Genomic DNA, 15,856 nt, shown 5'->3' with positions numbered 1-15,856 from the left:
TTCCACGTGCTTCCGAGCCCCCGAGTGCTGTTCCCTTTGCATTTTTTCCTCCCACAGTCCCATGTTTGTCCCCCAGTGACGCCTGGTGGGTAGTAGCTCAGGTGCCCAGTAAAGTAGTATTCCAAGTCTTGAGGATCCTCACCTCGTCCACAAGTTACAATGATGTATGTACGATCTGTGTACGGTGTATGCTTGATTTTTAATGTGTGTGCGCTGAGTAATTTTCGTATTACATTCAACTCAGAAGAAGAAGAGTTGGTTTTTATATGCCTCTTTTCCCTACCCGAAGGAGGCTCAAAGCGGCTTACAGTCACCTTCCCATTCCTCTCCCCACAACAGACACCCTGTGGGGTGGGTGAGGCTGAGAGAGCCCTGATATCGCTGCTCGGTCAGAACAGTTTTATCAGTGCCGTGGCGAGCCCAAGGTCACCCAGCTGGTTGCATGTGGGGGAGCGCAGAATCGAACCCGGCATGCCAGATTAGAAGTCCGCACTCCTAACCACTACACCAAACAGCTGACCACTATTGAAATTCTAAATCTTTCCAGGTAGGGGTCTCTGGTTCCACTTATGAAGTGAACATGTGTTGGCACTTTCTTACCAACAGTTGTACACATATACATGCAGGCTGTATGGTTATTGTACTGTGCAAGCAAACTTAGTATTAAATGTAGATTTAATACCTCATTAATGAACTTAACGTCATACCCCCAGTCAGGCTAGTTGAAGTGATTTAAGAGGCACTACTGCCTTCATGGCCAATGGCAAACCTTTTATACAAGCTGGGGTAGTTATTCCAACTGCTTTTTATTGTTAGTTTCACACAGTAATGTGTATGCTGTAATTTGTGAACAGTGTTCCAGTGTAATCAGAGAAGATTCTCTGCACTGTTGGAATGCACATTCTTCATTGCTTCTGTGAGATATTTATTAGTCTATAGTCTATATTTGTGTGTCCTATACATGTCACTTTTCTCATGCATCAGTGGGAGCAATGAGGGGTCTAGTGGACAAGGGTTAAACTTTGACAAGTTTCAAATCCTATCTCAGTCATAAATGAACAAGGAGGTTTGTAAAGTAGGATTTTGCAGTGTTCATCAGTAAGGGAATAGTGCCCGCTAATAGGCTAAGAAACTATTTTGTTAACCATAGTTTGTTATAATGAGGAATGAAATAACACACTTGCAATAAAAAAAGAAAATAAATGTTTGTTTTATTCCAGGTTTAGAAACATTCATATCTATAGCTAAATTATTACCATCAGCAGAACAATATGATGTTGTGGAAGGATACATCAAAATTTCTGTTGAGTGTGCAGAAATTTTAAAACTTCTAGATGGCGAAAGGAGACCAGAAAGTGAGGTAAGCATTTCAACTTAGTGAAGCTGGGCTTATACAGTAGAAAATGTCTTAGCAGCATATGATTTGCAGAATAAAGACAACAAGCAAGAAAAAAAAATCTGGTACCTGGAGATTGGTAAAATAACAATAAACATTTGTCACATTTATGGGGCTGGTTTGTGAAGAGCACTTTATACATCTGATCCTTATCAAAGGTGGTAAAATCAGGTCATTAGTTTGCAGGCCTGGTGGAGTCTATGCAGTTGCTATCCATACTTTTATCCTGCCTTCATTTGAGGTTGGGTATCTATTGACTGAATTCTGTTTTCAAACTGTTGGATGTGCTGTATCTGGGATAGTGTGATTTTTCCCCATATGCCACTACTGTTGCTATTAGGATGCTGGCTGAGGTGTGATTCCCTCTTCCTCACAGATTGTGCGTTTCAGTCCCATTATGTAATTTTAAAAAGTGTTTTGAGTTAACCGAATCGGCTTACTCAGAAGTAATCTGTGCAGCCTGTGCACTCATCCTAAACTTTAAAAACAGCAAAAACAATGACTCAAGGAACAGAAAGGCTACTCTTATAGACTGATTTTAGGAACTGTAATTTTAAACATTGTGATGGGCTACATTTCAGGGTGTGCCTGTGTGAACTAAGGGTACTTCCACTTTCTTGCTCCAGTTCATGGCTCCTCAAGTCACGTTGGCATCATTTTTTTTCCTTTTTTTATCTTGAAAATATTTGTATATTGCAGATGCTGCTAATCTTTCAAACTCTGGAAAGCATTTTGCTCCGAACAGCAAGTGATCTTTCCCATTTTCATACTGTGGGGATGAATATAGTAAAGAAGCTGATCAACAGCTATATGAGATTAATTTATGCTGCTCTGTACTCTGAAAATCATAGGTAAGTTCATTATCAAACATACAACCTATAGCTGTTCATCTGAGAACAGCTCACCCACATCCCAGTGAATCAGACCTTGTGATAATACATAAAAGATAATACACCCTTCTGCTGACAGTGCAGCCTTTCACTGGCTGATCGTGCCTTGTGTCAGAGGAATGCTCCACCATTACCAAAATAAAACCATTTTGTACTGCCCAAAATTCTAATAGATTTGATGTTTTGGTTTTCATATTCTATTGTTACTTAACTTTTCCTTTCAGACATATTTGTTTTATTAAATACAGAAGCCAGCAACACAGATTTAAAAAACCTTCAGGATAGCACTTTGCTAGTTCTTTCAGAAACACCATCATACCGGCAAAATACAGTGTTTATTTCTTTATATTTTTCATCTCCTTATACTATTGTATAGTACTTTAGTATTGGAGAGATCACTTAGTGCATATACCTTAAAGTGATTGTAGCAAAAATGTAGCTTGATTCCGTGGACAAAAATGACATTTTGTACCTTGTAAAAGAAAATCCTCACCCTCGTAGTGATATAAAGTACATACTGGAAGTACATAAAAATATAATAAAGTACATAATGAAAACTTCTACTTTTTATAGGAGCCCCAAAATCTTGTGTTTAGAGTAGGCCACCTCATCCTGCCTAATGATGGAGCCTGTGCTAAGACCAAACTCAGTAGTGTTGAGCCTTCAAAAGTTGCTTAAAGACTATGATTAAAGTCTATGATTTTTACTTATCTGTGCTACTGAAAACATGCATTTGTTTCTTTGTAAGACTGTGATACTCATACAGATGTATGGGGAAAATGATGGTGCCAGCTGTCAATCAGTAGTGATCACTGGCCATGATCCAGAAGGCGACTGTTGTGGAGTGGGCTTTGTTCCTGTCCCTCACTCTTTGTACTGCACTGCAAGCATTTTTAACATGTCTCTTGCAGTGTTGTACAGGAGCTTATGGCCCAAGAAAGTAGATGTCTGAATGAAAAAGAACTATTCTTTTCCAGAAGTTGGTAGCTTAAATTTCTGAAAATGTGCAAGATTCCTATAGTTACCAACAAAACAGTTTTTAGTACAAATGCTGAAGTATTAATAAACATTTATGAATAGTATTTCACTTGTTGCTAGGGTATAGTTTTCCTTTTGCTAACACTTTAGTTGTGTTCACCCATATGAAAATAAAGAAATCTTGCTGCAAATATTCTTTGTTGAAAACATCCTGATGCTCTAGCTCACCCCCAAACCTGTTCGCATTACAGAGTTTGATGTCTCTAGACATGATCCTTATCCAGGCTCTACTTCGATATGGAGAGTAGAAGTCACATTTCATGTCATTTGGGAACCCATTTTAGAAAGGGGTTAATAATGGTGCTTCGCATATTTAGAGTATTCTAATTTCTTCACAGTCATTCATCTTGGTAATCCTCAGAAGAAAGGTACAGTCCCCTTTTAGCAAATGGAAGGCTGAGTCTGAAAGAACATGGTTTGGTTAAGGCCACCTGGGAAGCACATGCCCAAGTACATAGAATTGGGCTGCTTGGGGGATGTTGTGATTGGAAATCAGATTATATAATTTTAAGAAAGTAAGAGTGGCCAAACTTGTGTCTAAATCCAAGTGGGTAGCTGTGTTGATTCCAGCCTCCATCATGTTTATTTCAAGGATGTCAGTTTTTAATTTCTCCCTCCCATTGGCTTGTTTGCTAACAGATTGTTTAAATAGCACCCTCTCTCTTATTTTATTCACACAGAATTTCTCGTCAGTGCCTCACCTTGCTATCAGCAATGGTGACACAGGGACCAGATGCTGCAAGGGAGGTTTACAGCCACTTTGACTTCAATAATAAATTCCTGTTTGGATTAGTAAAAAAGAGAGATTATAAGGTAAGAGGAAACATGTACAGTGAGTGAACAGTGATGGCTCAACTATGTTGATTCCAGGTGTTGCTGCTTCTGTCCTTGCATTGCAGTGCTTCTTGCACATAAGGACCATAGACCATTGTCCTTGACCTTCCTGTAATGATAATAATTGTTGGAAAAAATCCTTGGAAGTTGCATGAGCCTTCGGGGAGGGCAGTATATAAATATAATAAATAAAATAAAATGTTTGGGGACAATGATCATGCTTTATTCCACTGGTGTAACTGTGCTACCTGCATGAAAAGTTTTTTTTAAAAACAAACTCCCAGAGTTCTGTGAGTATGGACTTAATGGGTAAGTCAGTGGTACTCACTCTGTAGCTCTTGGGGAACGTTATTTCCAATTGCCATCTATCAAAAGAGCCACATTTACTTTCATCCCTAGTTTTAGGCCTGTAACCTCAGGGAGACTCCTGCAAACCATCCTGGGCCATGGGATTGCTTAGCTACCTGAACGATGGGTCAGCTGCCATTTTGGGAACCAGAGTTCAGAAACGCCACAGGTGGCTCCTAAGCCACTGTGTGAGTATTACTTGGGCAAGCGATGTATCGCATTTTGTGTAATGTGCAATGCAAAAAAAAAAGCATAATTGCCTTTGTAGATATGTCCAAACTGATCATAGTGGAGGCAGCAACACTAGAATACATGTAGGTAAAGGGGTCTGTGACTAAACAGGGGAAATAACCCATCTGAGCAAATATATGGTAAGTATAAAAATAGTTTTAATGCAGTGGTTCTTAAGCTGGGGGTTGTGGCTCCTCAAGGAGTCGTTCGGCCCTTTCCCGGGGCCCATGTCGTCGTCATGCTGGCCTCCTTCATGCCACCTTGGAACTCACCGAGGCAGCGATGAGGAGGCCAGAGCCGCGGCAAGCAAGAGTGGTGGCAGCAGCATGGCGCTGGCCTTCTCTGTGCTGCCTCAGAGCTCACCGAGGCTGCGCAGAAGCCAGTGCCACAGTGAGTGCTGCAGTGGTGCACATGTGCACCACTGCCCCTGCTGTAGGGGTCATGGCATTAGGGCGGTTGAACCACTGTTTTAATGGTTATAGACAATGAATTGTCTGCTTAAAATTGCAAACTCATTCTTTTATATGGATTTAGCATTTCATTTTGCACTACCAAATTGGCATTTGCCTAACATATTCTGAATATCTCTTAACATTTATCCAGGGCAAGCCTGATGTCCGTATGGCATACATACAGTATGCTCTCTCCTTCTTAATTACTGGTGACAACATGACCCTGGTGCACATTCTCGAGTTAAAAGGTATTTGACAATTATTTTCCCCTCCTTAAAGGTATAAATAATTTCTCCCTTTATTAAATCGTGATGCCCATATATGGAAGCAGGGTAGGGGAGTATCAGGTAGGGGAGGGGAGTATGATAGGGGAGGGGAACTGCAAGTGGCCAAAAAGAGCACCTACCTACCTGTCTCCTTTCCCTGTGTTGTAGGGCTGGCTCCACCACTGATCCTTTTCAGCACAAAAGGAGAAGGAAAAGGGCTCTTTAACCTTTTCCTTCCAGTGTACAGTGCCAGAAACTTCAGCAGAAACTTCTCACACCTATTAGTGTGAGCTTTATTCCGTGCATTGGAGTCAGCAGCTGAGAAGCCTCTGTTATTGTTTGCGGAGGCGAGCACAGTGTATGAAGAACCCTTATCTTCTGTCTTGTAGTTTGTAAAAGTCTGGTTGAAACATGACATTGAAATCCTCACCACAGGGATTCACTTGCATGAGGTCACACTGAAGCTCTTCCCTGTGAAAAGTCCTGTGGGTGAATCATTTAGCCTCAGCCAGTGCTGCTAGCAAAATTGGACTTAAGTTGTGTAATGTTACTATTATCTCAGTTGGAAGAGCCCTTTGTTTTAGCTTGCTCCCGGCAAAGTTACTCCGTGCATAAATGGGACACAATGAAAGGGGTTTTGTATATCTGAATTATCATATCTGTGTCATAAAAAGAAATTTCCTAATATGCCACCCTTTACAGATGTTCATTGTTTATTCTGGGCATTTTCCACTTATAATGTAACATATATCCTTTATGCACATTGATTTCATTTTCCAGAATTTTTTCTATCTTCCAGTTAGGATTTGTAATTTTTATATTGTTTTGTAGATTTCATTCCTGATATATTTAAAACTGGATTGAAGGAAGATAGAATTTCTACAATTAGCCTTCTGCTTTCCACATTGACAACAAAGGTATCTTTGAAATGTTTTTGTCCTCTTTGTCTTTGATTTCTGAAAATAGCTTTGCTGTGGTTTTCTGAAGAGTCTCCTGTTACTGCCTTGTTTTTGTTATGGACTCTTGGTTGGATTATGAAGCTCACTAAGAGCTGGAACCTATAATTAAAATACTTAAATTAGCTTTCTAAGCAATCAGAACACTGATACTGCAGATCAGTTAGGAAACTGTGAATATTTTATACACATGCAGACATGCTTTGTAATGATGGCTTTAGTTAGCCTTCTGTCTCTCTAAATAAATTGAAATAAAATCTTCTCATGACTTCTGTCAAGTAAGCTGTTGTTTTCAGGGTGGGGGCACAGGCTGAAGCTCAGCGCTAAAGAATCTGTTTTGCATGCAAAGTGTTTGAATTCCAGCATCTCCAGTTTAAGATCCTTTGGATTCTCTTCCCAAAAGTGGGTTTTGCTGAAATTATTTTTAGAAACAGAAATCTCTTTGGGCATGTGTTCTGGCCCCATTGTGCCCTTAGTGATAACTTGGTTTGCCAATGATATGGGAATTAGCTCTGGTGTATAATTTATGGTTGGGAGGTGTTCCCCTTCTGCTGTATTATACGAAAAAGAAGAGTTGGTTCTTATATGCCACTTTTCTCTACCTGAAGGAGGCTCAAAGTGGCTTCCCTTTCCTCTCCCCACAACTGACACCCTAAGAGGTAGGTGAGGCTGAGAGAGCCCTGATATTACTGCTCAGTCAGAACAGCTTTATCAGTGCCCTGGCGAGCCCAAGGTCACCCAGCTGATTGGATATGGAGGATCATGGAATCAAACCCAGTTCACCAGATTAGAAGTCAGCATTCCTAACCACTACACCAAACTGAGAGAAACAAGAACAGAAAAAGAAAAAAGTGAGAATGTTACAGTTGAAATTGTGGGAACTTTGTTGTGTCATTTGTAGGTGATTCACAACAGAAGTATCAGTAAGACCCAGAAGGTACGCTTTTTTACCGTAGATGTGTTGAACCACATTGCTTTGCTCTATCGCTGGAATGGAATCACTGATGTCAGCACTGAAGATGTGAAGGTATATCTCTGTTGCATTGTCTCTAGAAAGAAAGGCTTGGACCTGTATTTGTGATGAAATTATTTTGTACAGGGTAAGGAGTCAGTTGTAATCAGGACCAGTTGTGGTGCACATTTGTTGGGAATGGGGACAGTAGGCAGATTTGGCCAGTGTAAGCATTGGTCCATATTGTTATGCCGGGGAGATTTGTTCTCACCTTTCTCACCTCTCTGATTGTGATAGGAATGTATTTTTCTTCTCCCTGTACATGCCGGTGCAGTAACTATGTGTATCATGTGCTATTACTTTCTTTTAGGCCCTCTCTTGTCTGATTTCCCAGTTTGAGGGAATGATGCAGCCGGGGACACACACACTGATCCTTGAAACTGCTGTTCTAAAAAGAAGAGGGGGGAAAGCCAGTTAAACCTTAATCCAACCCTCCCCATTCTTTCTGTTTTTTGCAGGCTGCCCAGGACCCTGAAGAGGCAGGGAAGGTTATAGTAAGGGAATTGGTTCATAACTTTTTAATGGACCTCTGTTGTTCTCTGAAACATGGCATTAACTTCTATGATCCAAGTCTTGGCACAGCGGGCAGGTAAGGTATTCATGTTGTGTAGGTGTTTAAGATATTCAAGCTAGAGGTTAATCATTGGTCCTGAACTGAAATATTTTCTTCAGCCTTGTCTGATGAATTGTGGGCTGGAATCATGGCCCCACCTGGCAGCCTTCACATAAAGCTAAGGCGGTGGTGGTAACAGTGAGATGTCCATATCCCAGCCTCACTCAGAGGCACAACTTTTAAGGCTGGCCAGGGTCACATATGCTGCATTCACTACTGCACTGAACTTGGCAGCACATGGGGGTTCTGGCAGCTTCCTGGCTGTAGTCCCATGCTTTGCTTTGTTCCCTCAGCTTCCTGGAGGTCAGTGTGGCCTGCATAGAAAACTGAATGGCATTTTCCTTTGGATTCTAGGTTCTTGCTTTGATTTTGAGGGTAGATTTTAAAGAATGTGTTTCCAATGCTGGACAATAATTGCTGTTATCGAGTGAGAGGCTACCTCTGAAGCTTCAATAGTGTGTTATCAGGCAGTTGTCCTTTGAGGGAGAATATTTTGTTCTTTTGAGAAAATGCTTAAAGGAAAGGGAGGCGAAAAGGTAAACAAAGTTAAATCCAAGAATTTTGTCTTACAAGTCAGGATAATAGAATCTCTTGGGCTGGAGGAGCAAACTAGTTATTTATAACTAATATTAGCTGTTCCTGGGTTGTTAGTAATCTCTTCTTTACTAATATACGGCTGATTTCTAAATGCCAAGAACACTTACTTGCAAACAAAAATACATACCTTGTCAATTTATTTTTATGCATTTCATTCAAATTTTAGTGATTAATTTCAGTGGCTTATGAAATTGTTAAAATATGTCAAATTGCATTAAAAGTCTTGTTTGTAGCAGAAGGAATGCTACAGTGTTTCACTGTTACAAATATAAAACTGGGACCACAGTGACTTGATCAAAATCTTCATTTGGAGTATTCCCTTTCAGTGGCAAGCTGAGAAGTTCTAATACTACTTTTCTTTCTGTTTCTGAATGGCCTGTGGGCTGCAATGAAAACTGACTGACGAATACTGTTAGTATTTGTATTATGACTGTAACTTAACAAATGTCACCATGATGCCCCCCCCATCTGTCTTTATTAGAGGAGGGAATTTGGTGCTTCTGCGCTTTCTCCTGTGTTTAAAGACTGCTGTGGAAGATGAGATGGTTGCTGACCTTATGGTGAACATTTTCAAAGTATGCCCAGATTTACTGAACAGATTCTTTAAGGAATCTCAGTATTCTTTTGTTCCGAGACTGAAATCAGCATGGCTGGACAATATGAAATTGTTAAGGAAGGTAAGAACTGTACAAAATGTTTCCAAATATTCTGATTCATTAATTAAGATCACAATAATATATTGTATGGGTTCCTCAGGTGAATATCTGGTATTTTTTGAGAATAGTAAATGAGTTTGCCTTTGTTCAGGGCTTATTCATACATTACTTATTGGAGATAAATCTCAAACTAGCAAGATTCGTGGGCTCTTGTGTACTCCTCCCTCCTTCAAGTCACAGCTGACTTATAGCAACTTTGTAGTGTTTTCAAGGCAAAAAAATGATTCAGCAGTTTGCCATTGTCTCTCTCCATGTCATAACCCCGGTATTTCTTGCAGGTCTTCATTTAAGAGTGTACAACCTGGTTCTTTGTGAGATCCAAAGCCAATAAAACACAGTGATTGAAATAATCAGATGAGAGTCCCAGATAAAGCAAAAATGAGTAAATGTATTTTGCGCAAAATAGGGAGATCCACAATAACAGGGTTGTGATATAGATCTTTGTCCAACCAAGCCATAGAATTATATTCAGTAGTGTTCCAGCATGCTGCAGGATTATATTCATACCGCCTAAAAACATGTTTTGTTTAATTTCAGATCTATGAGGCTCAGCCAGAGGTCTCCAACTGTTTTAAAACTGTGGAGTTCATTCCACTTCCTAGATTGCTTTCCATGGTGATGGTGACAACTGTCCCAGCAGTATGCAATAAAGCAATGTTCACACAGGGATTAAATGTAAGGACTTTTATCTTCTGTATGTGTAGGGGGAGGAAGGGTCTTCCTGAAACAGTCAGGGAACTGGTGTCATATAAGAGCTACATGAATAACTACCCGTTTAACCTCAGAGTTAATACCCTTCTAAATCAGTTGATTTCAGTACGCTCAGAAGGATGTATACCTGTTTAGGATTGCACTGTATGCTACTGAGTTCCCTGGTTCTAATCTCTCCTATAATATTGCTTCTGAATTCATTTGTTGAAATTAGGGTAACAACAAATATAATAATTTTGGGGATAAGCCAGTGTGGAAGTGTTCGACTATGTTCTCAGAGATCCAGGTTCAAATCCCTGTTTTTAAGACAGTCACATTTACTCTACCAACCTTTATTGTTCCAAGGATAAAAAGGAGGAAAGAAGAATCCGGTAGCCACTTTGTGTTCCCATGAGGGGAAAAGATAATATAGAAATGAAGCAAATAAATGGTGGATTTTATGGATTTCATGAATTCATATACTCAACAAACATTTATAATCCTTTTGTTCAAGGTGAACTAGATTTCTCTCCTTTAATTTTTTTAAAGAACAGAAGCAGTGTCATGTATTAGCCTTAGTCATGCACTGTATTTCCACTTTCCCTACTGAATAGTTGCTTGGCTTTGTAAGAATTGCTGTCTTGTTTGTCATTGTGTCTAAAATCAGATATCCGGTCCAGGTATAGGCCTTTAATCTTGCCTTTAAATGCCTGTTTTCTTTTCAGTAAATTCTTGAAAATAAATTTGAATATTAATTTTGTTTGAATATGGAAGATAAGGTATAAGCAAAGTAACAGTTTAATCTTCTTTTTAAATTTTAGATAGCCAGTAAAACAGTGAAACATACTATTTTTTCACTTCTGGCATCAATCCTGAAAAGATCACTGAAAAACATTGAACATTGTCTGAATGAGAAGATATGGGAGAAGTCTGAAGTCTACACTCCATCTATGATGCAGGAATTTGTTCAACAATACAGGGAAGCATTGAGCAAGGTACAGTGTAATACGACTGGTACAGAATCACAGTTCGTGTCACAGGAAATGCCTCAGTATGTTCCAGATCTAGTCTGTTTTTGTATTATATAAGCAACACACTTGAAGGTATTCTAATGGCATATTAAATACTATTGGTGTAATTTTTAAGCCATGATGCTTAGAGTACTAAGAGAGAGGTTGTTATGGGAGGTACTAAATTAGTGTTAACATTAAGCCTCTTAGTAGACTTGAGAATTTGATGGGGAATGCCGGATTGTGGGGAAAAAAGCACAAGGGCAGCACATTTGGGAAATTACGCACCTGACTTGACATTATATTGTTGGAATAGTACCAACAATACATGAACTCATGACTGTTCATGTACTGTATTGTGCTGTTAAAGGTGGAATATTGTTTTTCTCCTTTCCTAAGGTAAAACCAAAGCTTCTTAAAGCCTTGAACTTCTGCAAGGGTATCTTTAGGAACTCGTAAATTAAACAGACTTTTTTGAAGTAAACTGATATCTAAGAAATTGTTTAAAAAACAAAAATCAACACCTGCTGTCCCTTCCCAGTACAATTTAAACTTAGTTATGGCCATCATTATTTGGGCAAACTAAAGCAGATATTAATAAAAGTTAATAATAGGCAACCTTTTTTGTATAGATGATCTCTTCTCCTGTATTTGTGCTTTGTAAATCATGTCTTATGAAAGGACTGTATAACTGTTCATTAGCTGACCCTAACTTTTAAAAAAACCCTAGCTTCTACCAGATATGACTAACATAATAGCAGTCTGGCAATCGCTTCTAAAACAAGAGAAAGAACAGGATGGACAGAAAAAGGAAGAAGATGATGCTGATTCCATGGTGGAGAAAATTACTGAGGAAGAAGAGCAGGGTAAGAAATTGTATTCATCTTAACTGGCATACATGTGAATGGTATCTATTAATGATTCACAACTGGTACTACTGTTTTGTGATGATTTAAAGTTGCTCAGTTCCATCTTTTGATCATCTGCTGATGACTTTTTGGTGGTGATGAGAATGTTTTTTTAGAAGAAGAAAAAGAGCTGTTTTTTAATACTCTGCTTTTCTTTACCTGGAGTCCCAAAGTGGTTTACAAATGCAAGTGGGGTGGAGGGAAGATGGGTATGCTCCATGGTGCCACAGACACAGTGCTGGCCTCAGCAGCCTGGATTCCTTGGCTAGGCTGCCCCACTCTCTCTCAGTCCATTTGCCTGTCAGGCAAGCGGGGTTGGGGGGAGGCGGCTGGGTGTAGTCCATGGCCCTGTGGGCACTGTGCCGGCCACAGTGGCCTGGCTCCCCTGTCTGGGCTGCCCCCCTCTCTTCCAGCCCTCTTGTCTGCTCGGTGAGGTGGGGAGGGAAGCTGGATATGCTCCATAGCATTACAGGCATTGTGCCGGATTGGGCAGCCTGGCTTACCAGCTGGGCTGCCCAATTATCCCCACAACAGACATCCTGTGAGGTTGTTGTTGCAGAGAGAGCTCTAACAGAACAGCCCTAAGAGAACTCTAACTAGCCCATGGTTACCCAGCTGACTGCATGTGGAGAAGTGGAGAATCAATCCCAGTTCTCCAGAGTCCGTCACTTTTAACCACTACATCAAGTTGGCTGTCTTTAATGACATCTGAGAACATTCTTTAAGCTGAGTTCTTGTTTGAAAGTACTTCATGATTTTTCTTGTAAAAGTCACATTCTGCCCTGTATACATTTTCCAATTCTGTGCCCGTGCCAAACTTGTACTAAATGTAAAATTCACCATCTGAAAATCTTCACTTAGAAATTAATTTTGGTCTTTATAGCTGTAAAAATGGGCTTGATTAGATTTCTGAAAGTGGTGCAGAAATTCTGTCCTAGAACTGAGGGTTGTATTATTGTGTAACTCTTTATCCTGCTCCCCTCCCACTATCTCACTTGTGTTATTATCAGAAGAAAAAGAATCTTTAGCCCTAATTACACCTGGTTGGTATCCACTGGGTAAAACTTGCCTCAATTGGCGCACAGTGAGGGCTATGGACCCAATAGAGAGAGGATTACCCCCCCCCCACACACACACACACTGAGGGCTGTTCAAGGCAAGTCTTCCCTGTCCCACTTCTCCACCTTCCTGCTGGGAGAAGAGCTGGCCCCACTCTGCTGGCAGACTTTGTGAATGGTAAGTCAAGTCCAAGAGCAGGGGTCAGAGGCCTGGCCCACTTGCCTGCCAGCCCTGCATCAGTGAACGGCACCTCCATTCTCCGGTGACCCTCAGCCTGCCGAGAGTGGGAGGGGAAGATGGGCCCACTTGCCAGCCACATGCTGTTGATTGAGGCCTCCAAACTCCTGTAGTCCTCAGCCAGCCGAAGAGAGCCAGGCCTGTTCACCAGTCCCACATCAGCTCTCAACCTGCCCAAGAATGGAGAGAGGACGGCTGGCCATGCTTTGCCACACTGCAGGCACAGCACTAGCCTGACTCAGCTGCTGCACTCTCCCAGGCCTCCTGGCTGCTGGGGAGCAGTGGGAGGAGGGCCAGTTGTCCTCCAAAGCAGCTGTTTTCTCCAGGGGAAATGATGCCTGGAGATCAGTTGTAATGCTTGAAGATCTCCGGGCTCCACCTGGAGATTGGCAACCCATCTGGCTGCACATAGAGGCAAAGTGGAGAATCAAACTTGCTCTCGAGAGTAGAGTCTGCCACTCTTTAACCACTTCACCAAACTAGCTCTCAAGATCAAGGGGGGGGCAGTGCCCAGGAGGGCCACAGTGGCAATGTGTGTGCCAGTGCCCGTTGCTTTCCTGTGTGTAGTGATCTTTGCCTCTAGTATATATTAATTTACAGCTTTGTATAGGAGGCATTGCTTTGTTCAGGACTTCTTTCAAGAACTTTTAATTCATTTTTTAAAGGTTCAGATGATGCAGAGACCACTCTTTTGAAAGCCGTATTACTTCATGTTATATGTCTCTATCAACAAGTTGTTCCTCATTTGGTGGCACAGAGCAACTTTGATTTTAGTAAATTAATTAAAGGTAAGTGTATTTTAAAATTATTGTCACTGTGTTGGATCCCGTCTAGATTTCCATGGGTGCAATATGGGGGCGGGGGGTGGTGGAAGGGAAGAAATGCTGCCCCTGGGGAGCTGGGGACCCTCAAGTATAGCTTGGAAAGGAACTCTGTCTGGGAATGGGAACTGGTGAAATTTGCCACCTCCCTAAAACTTAGCCAGGATCCAAGTGACTAGAAGCCATGGATAAAACAGGGTCTGTTTTCTAGTGAAGAGAATCAGTGTTCTCTGGTAGTCTGCAAATTTTTCATTATATCATCACTTGCAAGGGTTTTTTAAGGGAAAGCTGACAAATATAGGCATAATACCCCAAGAGACTTTAAATATCTCTAATAAAAATTTTAAATTGTTACAGCTTTGTTCTGTCTAGGATTTTAAAAGGCATACTTTTAATTTCCAGTTGTCAGAGATGAATTACTAAATAATGCGAATGGTAAAAATGTTATGTCAAGTGGTAAGCAATAAACTAGGCATGTTCATTCTGGGAAAGAAGACACTGAACAGGGAAAGGAGAGGTCATAACTGTAGCCTTGAAGTCCCTGAATGGCTGCTGCATGGAAAAGGAGGCAGATGTGTTCTCTCTTGCTCCAGGCAGCAAGAAAGGGTTCAATGAGCTGGATTTTGGTTAAACAAGAGAAACTTGCCATTGCTAAGAGTGATTTGGCAACAGAGGTTGGGCTCTTCACTGTTTGAAGCCTTTAGGCAAAGACTTGGATAACTGCCAGGGTGTTCTGTCTTGGATCTCTTGTGTTGGCTGGATATGGTCCCTTGCAACTGTATGATTCTCTGTCTAAGTTAGCCATCATTTCATTGGGAGAATAACATTTGTTTCAAAACAAAAACAGATCAATTGAGGCTTGCACAGGGTTGCAGTCCTTACACTGAATGCTGTGTAGCACTAAGGTCTGTGAGACCTATGGATACCAGTGAGCAGAACAAAAGTTGATCAGGCCTGCTACTTAACAGCAGAATAATATGTGCTATCTGGTAAAGAAAAAACATCAGGTAAAGTGTTCAAAGCCCAAAGGTATTCATTGTCATCTGTAAAGCCTACCCATCAAGCCGCCCTTAAAGTCTCAGCTACAATGACCAGATTAAAAGTACACTACTGTAATGGGATAAGATTCAGTATTTTGAGGACTGCAACCCAATATGATGTATTGAAAACTAACTTAATATTTTCAAGAAATCTTAATTGATGTATCTTGAAATTTCTTCTAAATTTATAACTGCAGGTATTTTAGTACAATTTCTGGCTGAAGCTATTTCTAAAGATAGGAGGACAATACAAAGCAATATTTCCATTTCTACACTACAGGTATTGTTACAGAAAAAGGACTGCGACACGAGATTCCTCCTGTACTACAGCATCATATTCTAAAGGTGGCTCTGGAATTACCTGCCAATAAGTTTTCCTGGTTTAAAGTACAGGTAAGTGCGTATGTGTGTCTTCAAGAGACATCTATGTTAAGAGCAGCCATGTGCTATGATTATTGTTTTGGCAGCTTTCCTGGATCTTTTTCACTGGTACTGCTTATCTTTAAGGCCGCTCTCTCTCTCTCTCTCTCTCTCTCTCTCTCTCCTCTCTCTCTCTCTCTCTCTCTCTCTCTCTCTCTCTCTCTGCTCTCTGATTTACATATTTATTTAATGTATGGAATATCAGAAAATTAAAGTATCCTTTCCAGATTATAATTAAAAATAGAGAGTGAAAAAATCGATCTCTAACAGACTATGGGGTGAGGTTAACCAAATCCTTTTAACATAATCTATTACAAACACT

At 40.6% G+C, this 15,856-nt stretch overlaps 1 protein-coding gene across 2 annotated transcripts in view; it reads left to right on the top strand.

Annotated features, from left to right (window-relative positions):
• URB1 (URB1 ribosome biogenesis factor) overlaps positions 1-15,856 on the top strand; it is a 58,296-nt gene that overhangs the window by 262 nt on the left and 42,178 nt on the right. For both annotated transcript variants that reach the window (XM_077342541.1, XM_077342542.1), the window contains exons 2-14: positions 1,221-1,360; positions 2,096-2,247; positions 4,005-4,137; positions 5,341-5,437; positions 6,287-6,372; positions 7,313-7,438; positions 7,882-8,012; positions 9,115-9,310; positions 9,887-10,024; positions 10,861-11,034; positions 11,780-11,915; positions 13,919-14,041; positions 15,395-15,507. In XM_077342541.1, the coding sequence (XP_077198656.1) occupies positions 1,221-1,360; positions 2,096-2,247; positions 4,005-4,137; positions 5,341-5,437; positions 6,287-6,372; positions 7,313-7,438; positions 7,882-8,012; positions 9,115-9,310; positions 9,887-10,024; positions 10,861-11,034; positions 11,780-11,915; positions 13,919-14,041; positions 15,395-15,507 (1,745 nt within the window). The remainder of the gene's footprint in view (positions 1-1,220; positions 1,361-2,095; positions 2,248-4,004; positions 4,138-5,340; positions 5,438-6,286; positions 6,373-7,312; positions 7,439-7,881; positions 8,013-9,114; positions 9,311-9,886; positions 10,025-10,860; positions 11,035-11,779; positions 11,916-13,918; positions 14,042-15,394; positions 15,508-15,856) is intronic.

This window comes from Paroedura picta, chromosome 6, assembly GCF_049243985.1.
Source record: "Paroedura picta isolate Pp20150507F chromosome 6, Ppicta_v3.0, whole genome shotgun sequence".
NCBI classification, from domain to species: Eukaryota; Metazoa; Chordata; class Lepidosauria; order Squamata; family Gekkonidae; genus Paroedura; species Paroedura picta.
This window is presented reverse-complemented; position numbering and strand designations above follow the sequence as displayed.